Here is a 13,384-nt window from a genome sequence, read left to right on the forward strand (position 1 = left end):
ACCCAGACCCTTGGCCGAGCAGCCTCGCCAGGCCCTCTGCTCCCATGTGAGTGCTCACCCATGGCTGCCGTGAGCCCATGCAGGGTGAGTAGATGCAGCACAAGTGGCTCCCTGCTGCTCAGGTATGGGGGCTGCTTCCTTCGTGTGCCTCTGCCGTTGCCGTGAGATCAGGCCTGGGCAAGTCTGCAGAAGATCAGAGGTGTGGAGCAGAGCACAGCGGCCGCCGTCCCAGCTGGGCCTGCCAGGAAGCCTGCCCTGACTGAGCCCTGGACCCACTAAATCGATTCCACGGCACCTGAGAAATGACCACTCATTGTTTCGTGTTTATTTGTTAACCAGCATTACAGTGACAAAGATGATGGACAGAGCCATCCAGGCTCTGTCTGATGGACAGGCTCACCAGGTAGTGCCACCTGCTCTGAGACGTACCAGCACAACGCTTCATGCAACGGAGGCTGAGGGAGGCTAAGGGCTTGTTCAAGCTCACACTGAAGTTGGTCCAAATCCAGAGGCCTCTTGGGACCTGCCCCCATGGTGAGCTGGCCTGGCAGACACAGGTGAGTCCAACTCTGCCCTGTCATCCGGGAGCCACAGTCTGGTGAGGAGGATTGGGTTGGGGAGGGGTAGGTATATTTGGGAATGTGTGGAGGAAGGGGCAGTTGTGTCAAGCCCAATCACTTTCTGCAGCTGGACAATGAGGAGCAGGAAGGCCCAGCCTTCTTGGTGGAAGGACCATCCTAGTCCACTCCGACCACATAGCTATGACTGCCACTGCATTCACAGCCCTTGATGCTGAGGCCAGGTGCATTTCGCTTGCCACCTTTCCATCAGATCCATCGGACACCTGCAAAGGAAAAGCAGTTAACTAAGAGCTGCAGCTTAAGCCCTGTGTGCTGCCCCACCCTCCATCTCCCAAGCTCCCCGTATACCCGTGAGGAGAAGCTACCACGACTCTTTCCCAGATAAGCAAACTGTGGCCCAGAGAGGCTCCAGACATTCCCAAGGCCACCTAGCCTCTAGGAAGCACAGTCGGAATTTGAACCCCAGTCTGAGATTCCACGCATCCCTCAGAAAGGCGTGGTCCTCATGGAATGGCCCCGGCCGACTGGCATTGGTGCCCTGGCACAGTCCAAGGCCCTTGGAAATGCCATTCTCAACATGTTTGCCCTAAAACAACTACCAGAGAACTTCAGGCCCTGCGTCTGTCTTGAACCTGTGGCCCCGGTTATAGACACTGTCACAGGCCCAGGTCGTAGCCTGTGCCATGCAGGTTCTGGCTGCCTTCTCCACCAAATGGGGAGTAGTTCCTGTCAGCAGCCGCCTTCCCCCCACCCACTGTGAAATTCCCAAAGCAAAGCAAACAGCCATGATTCCCAGGATGCCGAGGCTCACCTCTGTCCCCCAAATCCCTAACATCTCCTGAGGACCATGGACACCTCCAACTTAGCATATGTGCCCAAAAATCTCAGCAGCCTCCCCCATAAACCTCTTCTCCAGGGTTCCCTTCCCATTGTGCAAGCCAGAGGCCAGGTCCTGGCGTCCCCTCCTCTTGGCCTCCCCACTTCCCACATCTCCACCTCTCCTCCCTCACTCCTTCTGCCCCCAGACTACCCTGGTGAAACACCTCTTGCTAACTTGTGAGTGTGACTTGTGGGGTCAGACCTTAGCTATGCATCCATAGGCAAATCACTTCACCTCTTGGAGCCTCAGTTTTGTCATCTGTAAAATGGGGATGATAAAAACCTCTCTATATCCTTAAAAGGTAGAATTTTCTGGCACACGTCATAACTTCTCAAGAAAGAGCAGCTTCTGCTATTGTCACTATCCTTGCAGTGAGTGCAGTGAATGTGTGTGTGTCTGAAAGCATCTCTCCCCATCCAATCCAGGATCTGCTCAGTTTCTGTGAGTGGAGACCTTTCTCTCCCAGAGATGGGCACAAGACCCAGATCCGACCAAAGAAGGCCACCCCCCTCTCTCCTGTTTCCACCAGATTTCTGCCATGGGAAATGATGCTTTCTCTTCTGGGGATGGCCAGGACAGGTGCTCCAAGGACTCCATGAGCCAGAGCTCCTGGGGCCATCTCGCCCATGTGCAGAGAAATCCACCTATAGTGACGTGGATGCAGCAGAAGGCAGGAGCTGATAGCCTGCGGGCCAAGGTGTTGGCTGCACCTGTTGAGTGCCTGGATGCACCTGTTGAGTGCCTGGATGCAGCTGTGCCTGAAGGCATGGCTCCTCCTGGACTTTTCACTGACTGGAGCCAGTACATTCCTTCTTCGCTGAAGTTAGTGTGGATTAAGTTTCTGCCACGTGCAACCCTAAAGGGTCCTAACAAAACACATGAATGGGGGATAGGAACATGCTTGGGACCAAGAGGTGTCACAGAGTTGGGCTTCTGTGATGGAGAAGTCCTGTGACTTACTGATCTGGCAGGGCCCTGGTAGGAATTTCGTGGGGAAGGGGTGGCCAAAGGTGGTGGGCCCCTGGCCATAGCTTGTGAAGTGCCCAAAAGCAGGAGTCGTAGCACTGGCCCACAGTGCTGGCTTATGTTGGGGGCTCAGTGCCAGCTGCCACTATTTCCCTACAGAGCACTCCAATGCCGTGGGCACTATTCTGGGGACTGTGCGAATGTGCCCCCACCTGTCCTCATAACACCCTCCCTGGGAGGTGGGCTCGGATGTGCCATCCATTTTATAGAAGACAAGATGGAGGCACAGAGTTCAGGGAACTTAACCAGAGTCACCCAGTGAGGATGTGGTGGCGTGGGAGTGAAGCGGCGCCTGTGCCGGGACACACAGCTGCACAGGCACGGCCTCCTCTTGTCTTTTGCTGTCCCCCACCTGCTCAGAAGGTACTGCAAATGACTCTTGGCCCCCTGCGAGAAAAGAGCCCACAGTTTCCTACCCAAGCAGGTGCAGCTACCACAGGTCTGTTCCCAGGCGCTGGACTTCAAAGAGGAGAGCGGCAAAGAACCAGAAGGCTGTCCCTCTGCCCATGGCCACCTCCTGAGATGCCTCCCAATTCGACCCCATTTGCCAGGTGTCCCTGCTACCTACTGGAGCACACCCATCCCACCCTGCCCTGCCCCTGGGCCCTGCCAGGCTGGGGGGCTCCTCGGGGGCAAAAACGTGCCTGACTCGTTGTGTGACCAGAGCCCTCCATGAGTGAAGGAGGCCTCCCTAAAGGTCAAACGGTTCAGGAGGACACCTGTCACCACAACACAGCCCTGGGCCTACAGTGTAGCACCATCAGTGAACACACCACCACGCACATCACTGTCACCTCTCACAGGCATCTCCGAGCCACGGGTGACAGCAATCGAGACTCCCTCTCCTCTCCGAGCTCTCTCTGTACACCTCGTCTCACTAACTTCACACAGCCCTGGGACGTCTGTGCTCTGAGGATCGCAAGCTTCAGGCTTCAGCCAGAGCCCTGCGTGCCTCCCAAGCAGAGGGGCTGGGTTTCTGACCTGGCATGGCCATGCACAGGCATGTGTGCGGCTCCACTGCACAGCCCATGTTTATCTTTTGGACACTGGGAGTCACAGCCAATCAGACTTTACCACCAGGGTAATCAGGGCAAAACCTGCGGCTGTTCCATGGCCCAAGCGGAGGACACTGTGGCTGTACTTTGGCCCCATATGGGAAGTATGTCCTTCCTCTTGTTTTATTTTCTCTTCTCACTTGTGGTATCTTCTGGCATTCCAAAGCTTCTTAGAGGAATCCTGAAGTCCGCTCTGGAACAAGGCTGGGTTTAAGTAAATAGACACACACACACACACACACACTCACTCACACACTCTCACACACACACACACACTCACACACACACACACATGCACACACACGCACACACACACGCACACACACATGCACACACACTCACACATGCACACACACACACACACATGCACACACACACACACATGCACACACATGCACACACACTCACACATGCACACACACGCACACACACTCACACATGCACACACACATGCACACACACACATGCACACACACATGCACACTCACACATGCACACACACACAAACACACACACATGCACACTCACACATGCGCACACACACACACAAACTCACACATGCACACACACATACACACACGCACACACACACAAACTCACACATGCACACACACACACTCACACATGCACACACATACACACACAAACTCACACATGCACACACTCACACACACAAACTCACACACAACTCACACATGCACACACACACACCAACTCACACATGCACACACACTCACACATGCACACACACACAAACACATGCACACACACACACTCACACACGCACACACACACACTCACACACGCACACACACACACTCACACATGCACACCCACACACACAAACTCACACATGCACACACACACACACTCACACATGCACACACACACACTCACACATGCACACACACACAAACTCACACATGCACACACACACACAAACTCACACATGCACACACACACACACAACTCACACATGCACACACACACAAACTCACACATGCACACACACACACACACACAAACTCACACATGCACACACACACACACACACACAAACTCACACATATAGACCTTACACTTGCCGCTTATGTCATGGTGAACAAAACACATTCAAACATTAGGCCCACCTCTCCAGTGAAGAAACTGAGGCTCAGAGAAGCACATGGACTTGGGATGCCTATCTGCTGGTCAGGTGAACCCCACCTTTTTCCAGAGAGGATCACAGATGGAAAGGAGGGACTGACTCGCAAGGTGGCCCTCCAGCCAACCTCAGGACCCAGCTCAGAGCAGGGTCTGTCTTGGCACAAGTAGTCCAGCATCCCAGTGCCCCACCCAGCTCCAGGCGGGACACAGGCACCCACAGGCAACCTCTGGCAAGGCATTGTCCTGTGCCCTGGGATCTGGCTGAGCACCAGGGAGCACAGCAGCACTCATGCCAGGAACAAGTCAGAGCCCAGGCCAGGCTGGAGGGCCCTGAGTTGCAGTAGGAAGTGGGCAGGCGAAGGCGGTACTGGGTGGAAGTGGCAGAGCATAAGGCCAGGTAGGACCAGCACTGGGGCACCTTCATCTTCAAGTGGGGCTCTCAGCAGCCGCAGAATATCAGGCAGGGCCAGAACAGGGTCTCCTAGAACTTCCTAGAACCTTCTGGCCTGCAGAATGACCGCATGGGAAAGGCACTGGAAAGTCGCCACCCAACCCACACCTGATGCAGATGAGACCTGAGAAGGGGCCAGAGATGCCCAGGGTCACACAGCAAGCAGCCAGGGCACTGCCTCCTAGGCCTTCTCCTTTCCTTGGCCGGGAGCCCCAGACCTTCTCCAACGCCCAAATGCTGCCAAACACCCCTGCTAGATCCAGGCCCTGGGGCCCTGACAAGCTGTCCTGGCTGGGATCCCAGCCTGCCCAGTCACCCCAGAGTCCTGCCACCTCCCCCATGCCTGCCTCAAACTTTCAGAGGGATGAAGATCTGTCATGTTGAGGACACCTCTCAGACCAGAGCTCTGGGTCCCTTGGCCATCTCCCACCCCATCCCCTGCAGGGTGTCCCCAGGCTCAACCTAGACAAGTGTGTGGATAGAAGAATTCATTTTTGAAGCAAATGAGAAGTGTAAACACCTCCGTGGGAGGGCCCAGGTACCCATGGGAAGACCTGTTTAGCCCAGAAAGGGAAACAGATTGGCCCAGTGACCAGGTGACGGGTGCATTCACCAGACACCACGCCCCAAGGGGACTTCCCAGGAAGTGTTGTCTGCTCACAGCGGCAGGTCCTGACCGATGGTGCTCAGCCCTGGCTGCCAACACGCCGCCCCGGCTCACTGCTGCAGGTGCACGAAAGGACAGAGTGAAATACCCTGTTTCTCCCCAAACAAGGAGTTTTCAGTAAGTACACACCGCACTCATTTACTCCATTCACAAAGGTTTATTGGGTCCTCGCCCGGTGCTGGTTCGGGTTAGTCACTGCAGAGGATCCATCTGGGCCAGCCTGGGAGGGGCAGGTCTGGAGTCCAAGGCAGACTTGAAACCAGGGGTGAAACCCAGGGGCTGTGGAGGCTGCCATGCCGAGGACAGCTCCGGGAGGACCGCTGAAGATGACGACTAGCGGGCGGGGAGTGGGGTTCAGCCATCTCCCGGGAGCTGAGAGGGCCCCGGTGGAGGTGAGGGCAGTGGAGAAGGAGGAAGAATGGGGGTCTCCAGGTAGAAGAAGGGAGCAGGGAATAGCACGAGCGGAAGCCCAGAGGAAGGAAAGTACCCAGAGGGTCTCTGTGCTTTAAGAGGCCAGTGGAGGGGACGGAAACAAAGGGCCAGTGGTGAAGCAGGGTTGACACCCAGGCAGCAAGAACACTGAGGCACACACCTGTCGTTCACCAGCACTCTCCTCCAGGTGTGCACCAGCTCCTGCCTGAAGCCTCAGGAGGTCCTCCTGCAGGAGAACGCAGGACCACCAGGACCCACCCCACCCCAGAAGGAAGTCTCAGTGACAGCCTCTCTGGGCCCTGGGAGCTGCTCTACTGGAATGAAGAAAGAGACCGTACCCATTGCAAACCCACCTACCATGCCCCGCACTGGGGCAGTGAGGTGGTGGGGGCGGGGGGGCCTCTGCACCAGGGTTCACCAAGCCCTACCTTTCAAGGGCAGACTGCCCCAGGAGGATGTGTTTGGGATCAGAAGGCCATCCAAAGGCCAGCCCTCCCCTGGCTCTGCCAGGGCCCTGCTGCCTGTCCCCTCCCTGCCTCTCTCCAAGTTGTTCCTGGACACCAAATGGACCCCGTCCAACTTGTCCCTCCTTTTCTTTCCCCTGCCCGCCCCCTGCTGGAATTGTAAGAGGGCAGGCAGAAAGGGAGGTGGGGGAGGCCCAGTCAGGTTGCAGGGCAGGAGAAGCAGCCCCAGTTCTAACTCTGCTTCCCCCACAGCAGAGCCTGCCAGGCCCCCGGGGGCCGGGACCTCTGGGTGATGCCTGGTGCTTCCCTAAGTCACAGGTGGAGCTGGGCCTTTGGCCAGTACTCTCCCTCCTGACCACTGGGACGGGACAAGACAGTAGGGGCAACAGGTAGGAAGAGCCAGGTCTAAGGTGAGCTGGGGGTGCAGCCCTAGAGAGAGGAAGGAAAGAGGGACAAGTGTTGCTCCGGAGGAGAGAGGGTTGAGAAAAGGGAAAAGACGACTGGAGTGGGAGTTACTGAGCCAGGTTCTGTGTCCCAAAGGCCAGTATCACCTGCACCTTGGGTCTGTCCTCCACCTGCACAAGAGGCTGCAGGAGCCAAATGGGCCTTCCAGCCTTGTCCAATATTATGGAGTCCGGAGGTATGGAGTATAGTCTGTGGGCCCAAGAAGCAGCCATAGATCCCCAGAGACGGCCCTCAAGAAGGGCTGCTTCCCTGAGCATCCCTGGGGCTAGAAAGAGTGTGGATCAGGTGCTTCTTATTGGGCTGGGCCTGCAGAGGGGACTAGAGGGGCCAGTCTTACAGCCACCCAGACCATACTTTCCACACACAGGCACATGCGCACACACACTTGCACACACACACACTTGCACACACATGCATGCACATGCCACCAGATCTCAGGCAACACAGAAAGGCTCTCCCAGCCTTAGGTGGCTTATGCATTTTCTGAAACTAACTGTGGGAAAAGGGCTTGGGGAACCATCCTATGTGCCTGCACCAAATGCTGTGTGGGTGGGGGCAGGACACAAGCCCTACACTGAAACCGCCCAGAAATCAGGGAGTCGGAGCTTGAGAGATTGTCCAGTAAAAGTTGGAATCCTCAACACCCCTTGACTCTGCCCAGGAGGGGCAACCTCAGAAGTCCCCCCAAACCTCCTCTCAGAGACCTGCCGAGTAGGAGGCTTCTCTCTCTACTCTCCTCCCCGCAAAAAAGAGGCCAGAAAAGGGGATGACCGGCTAACTCACAGGTGCCCTGATGGAGGGGGACAGACAGGGGGCCTTCCAAGGAGAATTCCCTAGCCCACCTGAAAGACCCCTACCCAGAGTGGTGAGGGGCAGCTTGGGAGCACTGCGGCAAGGGGCAGAGACCAGGCTGGCTTCCCTCTAGGTAGTAAGTTCCTGGGGTGTGCGCCCCTGCCCCAGACAGCAGAGAAATCGCCGGACTGGGAGATGGAGAAGAGGGGCCACTTTCTCATGCCACCCCGCCGCCAATCCTCCAGGCACACTCGGGCGCTTGACCTGCTGAAGCCTGGAGCCACAGGTCCAGTGGGGAGCTCACGGGACAGAGGGCCCTGCCAGAGCCACGAAAACCGGAGGGGGGACCTCCGCCCAAGGCAGGCGTCTCCGCGCGCCCGCTAGGGCCCTGGTCCTGCAGTTGGCTTCTCCCGACACGTTCCTTCGCTGCCGAAAGCGATTCGCCCGCGCCCTATCGAGCCCAGCCAGCTCCTACCTCGGCCCGGGCGGCGAGCGCGGTCTCCATCCCGAGAAGAAGTTCCGCGGCAGGTCCCGGGGCGGCAGACGCACGGGACGCTGGCGGCGGCGGCGGCTTCGGACTTGGGCTCAAGCCCCGCCGCTCCAGACAAGTCGCCGCGACTGCTACAGTGTCCCGGGCAGTTCAGCTCCCCAGACGGGGGACAGACCCTCCCGGCCTGGTTCAGGCCTTGCCCTGGGGGACACAGCGGTCCAAGGCGAAAGGAGACTTGCTCCCGGATTCTGGGACCCTAGGTCAAGGCACCTCCCCGCCCCGCCGCCCCTGAGCCCGAGCCCAAGTCGCCAACCCCGCGCCGCGCGCAGCGAGGGATCAGAAGGTCTCGGACGCCGCGGCAGGGCTGGCCAGAGCCCCACGAGTTAGGGAGTTGCCCCGCACCCCTAAACGCTCAGCACCCATTTACGGTTGAAAGTACGCACTTGACGCGTCCGGGCGCCTCCGCGGTGAGTCGCGCCGCCGCGCTCGGGGTCCACGAAGGTGGCTCAGTTCGGGCGCTCCAGTCTCGACGTTCCCGGGGTAGAGAGCAACGTCCGGGGACGAACGGGACGGGTGCGCCCAGCGGCCGGGGCTGCGCTGGGCGAGGCAAGCGGCGAGAGGGGAGCGCTCCGGCGTTCAGGCAACAGCTACCCCTAGTGGGAGAGCCGCCCGGGGCCGGCGCCGCCCCGCGCCCGCTGCCCCGCGCCCCACGCCCGTGGCGCCCCGCGCCCGGGTCGGCTGGGGGCGCAGGGCCGGCGCCGCTCTCCCCAACCCTCCGGTCTCCGGCGCCCGGCGGTAACCCGCCAGCGGGCTCTGCCCTCCGCACCTCTCAGCCGGGCCCCGGCGGCCGCTGACCCAGGAACCGCGGCGCCCCGCTGGAACGAGATGGGACGGGGCGGGCGCGGCCAGGGCGGCGCGGGCTGGGGCAGCGCGCGGCAGCCTCGGGCAGCGGCGGGGGGCGCGGAGCGCGGTGTGCGTGGCGGGGCGGTGCGGGGGGCGGCCGTGTGCGAGGCGCGAGTGTGAGCGCGCGCGGGAGGCGGGCGGGCGGGCTCCGGCAGGCGAGCGGCGCCCGCGGGCGAGCCGGGAAGGCGGCGGGAACGCAAAGTTGCCTCCTCGCGGGCCCGCGTCCTCGGTGGGGCGGGAGCCGGGGCCACCGAAGCGGCGGCCGCGGACCCGGCCTCCCGCGGCACCTGGGCAGCGGCCCCGCACGAGCGGCAGCGGCGTGGGCGGCGTTGGCGGCGGCGCGCGGGAAGCGAACCGGAGCTCCGGCGCGGCTCGGCGGCCGCCGGGGAGCTCGGCTCAGGTGCGCGGCGAGAGGGGCGCGGGCCGGAGCTAGGCGGCGGGGACCAGAGCGGCGTGCAGCGCTCGCGCCAGCTGGAGGACCTCCCCAGCGGACGCCCAGGTCCCTGGTCGGGCTCCCGGTCCCCAGCGGCAGCGGCGACCGGAGTCCCCCGCCCCCGAGAGCTGGCTGCGGGGCCCGGGCCCGCCCCCACCGGCCCCAGGCCCGGCCGCTCCGCCCTCCGCCCGCCTGCTCCCGCCCTCGGCCCCCGATTTCTAGGGCATTGGCCGCGCCGCTGGGTGATCCCTCCGGGCTCAAGTTGCAAGGGGGCGGACCGGGCCGGAGGTGGAGTCTCCCGCCAATTGAAGCCTCGGCTATAATAAATTGAACTCCCTGCACTGCCGAAGCCCAGATGCCTAGCCAGGCCGCGTCGCGGTTGGTGGTCGGAGAGGGCGAGGGGTCCCAGGGGGCTTCGGGGCCTGCAGCCACCATGCTCCGCTCCCTGCTGCTTCACTCCTTGAGGCTCTGCGCCCAGACCGCCTCGTGCCTCGTGCTCTTCCCGCGCTTCCTCGGCACGGCCTTCATGCTCTGGCTCCTCGATTTCTTGTGTATCCGCAAGCATTTCCTGGGCCGCCGCCGCCGGGGGCAGCCCGAGCCCGAAGTGGAGCTCAACAGTGAAGGCGAGGAGGTGCCCCCCGATGACCCACCCATCTGCGTGTCCGACGACAACCGCCTGTGCACCCTGGCGTCGCTCAAGGCGGTGTGGCATGGCCAGAAGTTGGATTTCTTCAAGCAGGCGCACGAGGGCGGTCCAGCGCCCAACTCCGAGGTGGTTCTGCCCGACGGCTTCCAGAGCCAGCGCATCCTAGACTACGCGCAAGGGAACCGCCCGCTGGTTCTCAATTTCGGCAGCTGCACCTGACCACCGTTCATGGCGCGCATGAGCGCCTTCCAGCGCCTGGTCACCAAGTACCAGCGCGACGTCGACTTCCTCATCATCTACATCGAGGAAGCGCACCCCTCCGACGGCTGGGTCACCACTGACTCCCCCTACATCATTCCGCAGCACCGGAGCCTGGAAGACCGGGTCAGCGCAGCTAGGGTACTGCAGCAAGGTGCACCCGGCTGCGCTCTGGTCCTCGACACCATGGCCAACTCCAGCAGCTCGGCCTATGGCGCCTACTTCGAGCGTCTCTATGTCATCCAGAGTGGCACTATTATGTACCAAGGTGGCCGTGGCCCCGATGGCTACCAGGTCTCTGAGCTGCGCACTTGGTTGGAACGCTATGATGAGCAACTGCATGGCGTTCGGCCCCGGAGGGTGTAAACATCCAACGGACAATTGACTGAACTTGGTGGGCTGGGCCTTCGAGCCTTGGAAGCCCACATGCAAGCGCCTCTAACCAAGTCACGCTTGGTGAGGCCCCAGTGACAATGATGTGCTGAGCCACCATTTCAGATTGAGTCTGCACCCTCGGCCAAGTGAACAGTCTCCCCTACCTCCCTGGGACTCTGCTTCTGTAACTGTCATTCACACCTGCCTGGCTCACTGGAAATCCTCTTCTGAGCGCGGGATACGGCTTGCCCTTGTCAGTATGCCCCCAGGACTTTGCCTCTACAGCATTTTCTTACACCCGCTCCCCAGCGTGCCCTCAGCCAAGTGCTTTGGACGGGTGCTTCCCGCAGCGCACAGAGACCTTGGCCACGCCTGCCCGCCCTGAGCGCAGCTGGGTTCCAGGAGACTCTCGGCTCAACTGAGCTAGTTGCCTGGCACTCACCTGTCGCGCGGGGAGAGGGGGTTCCCTGTTGCTTTTGTGTCTATTTCCTGTCCCTGGTAGGGGAAGGGATGTCGGGGATGGGGAGGGGGGTGGGCAGGGTAGTTTCCCCCACTTGTTTTGGGTGCACATGAGCCCCACTGCTGATGACGAACTGTCTCTAACTGGTCTTGACCACGAGCTAGTTCTGAATTGCAGGGGCCTCAAAGCAGCACCTAAACCTTGAGGGGGAGAGTGCTCTGGGTTTCCGTGGGGGAAACCACCTTAAATGGGAGGGAATTTGGGGTGTCTGCTTTGGGACCAGAGGAAGATAGCTTGAGAGGCATTGGCGAGGTTCGCAGCGCCCCAGAGAGAGAGAAAAAGCTGAGACTCCTGGGGAATGATGTTGGGGTGATGGAGTCCGGGGAAAGAGAGGTGGGGGGAGAGCCTGAGGTCCCCAAGTGAGGGGAGTCCTAGGCAGAGCTGCTGATTGTGGGGCTGGGAGGTGGAGGGCCCCTGATTCGAAGGCCATTTGGTGAGTGTTTTGCTGGAAATATTTCTTGTATATAAACTTCTTTCAATCTACAATAATAAAGGCTTAAAGTAAACTGCTTTCTGGTTGCCTTTGGTCCCTTTATTTTCTTTTCCCTCTTAATAGCGGCAGGAATTAAACACAAATCCCTCTCTCGCGTCCCCATAGTGACCTTGGGAAGCGGGGCGGGAAGGAGCCTAGGCTGGCAGGGGCGCTGGAGGAGGATGGAGGAGGAAGAGGGTCTGTGGCGGCGCCCGGGGCTCTCCTACAAGCGCACGCACACACCTGGACAGGGAGCTTAGCTGCGGAAGAAGAGCGAGGTAGCGGAGCGCCGCGGGATCCTGGAGAGCCGCGGGAGAGGCAAGAGGGTCCTATCTTGCTCCCGCGGGCGCGCACACACACCGAACAGATGCAGCTGCCCCTGCAGCCGTGCGTCTAACTTAACTGAGTATCTGGCGGTGTGTGGAGGGGGTCGGGTGAGGTGGAGGGCGAGAGGGGCTTTGGACCCGGTACAGCCCTGCTTCCGACCGCCGCAGGCACCACTGAGCACCTGACTGCTCCCTGGCTCGCTTCCGGCACCTGCAACCTCGCCTCTTGCCCACCCGCTCCAGGCTGCTCAGGTCCGCGGGAGGCGCGCCGTGGCAGAGGGGAGCCCACACTGCTGCTGCGGTTCCTACTGCCGGGCCAGCGTGCTGCTGGGTGTGCCCCCTGCCTATGACCCCCTCCTCCTGTCCCTCCTCCGCTTCCCCAAGGTCCGGTCAAACCCCACCACCCGCTCTGGGCTGGGAAGCAGAGGTGGGAGACCACTGGGATGAACAGAGAGAGACCAGGGAGAGGGCAATGGTGGATTCCAGGGCTGAGGCGGGGATTCGGGGCCTTAGGCACAGGTCCCCGCCTGCAGTCACGGCCAGGGGCTCCCGCGCAATCTCCGCCCTCACTGTCTGGCCTGCTGCGCCCTGAGTGAGGGCGACCCGGGCGGCGCGGGATTAGCTTGGCCCGCAGCCCCTGCGCCAGTGAAACCTTGAACATGGAGTGAGAGCCTGGGGACACAGTGAAGGGCGCTGAGGCGGGAGTGTGCGGATCCAGGTGAGGGCACTGGGCACGTGAACTTCCCTGGCGCGCCGGGACTGTTCCCGGGACGGCTGGGAACCCAGGACTGTCAGGCTCGCCGGGGGTGGGGGTGAGTAGTGTCGGTTTGCGCGCTCGGATGTGAGCGCGGGTGCACATGGCAGGGTTGGGGAGGGGCGCGGCAGGCAGGATGGAAGAGACGCCCCCGTTCAGCCAAAGCCACCCCAGTTCTGCGCCCAGCCCCTACCCTGCCATGTGCTCCTCCGTAAAAACTTTTTGGAACTGACATCCTAAATTGGTGG

The 13,384-nt window shown here is 60.7% G+C and overlaps 1 protein-coding gene and 2 long non-coding RNA genes across 3 annotated transcripts; 1 reads left to right on the plus strand and 2 right to left on the minus strand.

Moving 5' to 3' along the window:
* Positions 1-301: 301 nt before the first annotated feature.
* Positions 302-3,735, minus strand: LOC115897391. The gene is made up of 2 exons (XR_004057176.1): positions 3,282-3,735; positions 302-2,317 (listed from the first exon to the last, which is right to left on the minus strand). It is a non-coding gene; the product is annotated as an uncharacterized LOC115897391 (long non-coding RNA).
* Positions 3,736-5,948: 2,213 nt separating this feature from the next.
* LOC115897390 lies at positions 5,949-9,057 on the minus strand. The gene is made up of 2 exons (XR_004057175.1): positions 8,893-9,057; positions 5,949-8,650 (listed from the first exon to the last, which is right to left on the minus strand). It is a non-coding gene; the product is annotated as an uncharacterized LOC115897390 (long non-coding RNA).
* Positions 9,058-9,522: 465 nt separating this feature from the next.
* Positions 9,523-12,094, plus strand: DIO3 (iodothyronine deiodinase 3). Its single transcript, XM_010353643.2, has one exon. It carries the CDS (start codon positions 10,141-10,143, stop codon positions 10,648-10,650), a length of 510 nt encoding a protein of 169 aa, XP_010351945.2. The 5' UTR covers positions 9,523-10,140; the 3' UTR covers positions 10,651-12,094.
* Positions 12,095-13,384: the final 1,290 nt, after the last annotated feature.

This window comes from Rhinopithecus roxellana, chromosome 5 (genome assembly GCF_007565055.1).
Source record: "Rhinopithecus roxellana isolate Shanxi Qingling chromosome 5, ASM756505v1, whole genome shotgun sequence".
NCBI classification, from domain to species: Eukaryota; Metazoa; Chordata; class Mammalia; order Primates; family Cercopithecidae; genus Rhinopithecus; species Rhinopithecus roxellana.

Excerpts from the sequence above, each read along its gene's own strand:
- DIO3 (XM_010353643.2), top strand. The coding sequence starts at position 10,141 with ATGCCTAGCCAGGCCGCGTCGCGGTTGGTGGTCGGAGAGGGCGAGGGG.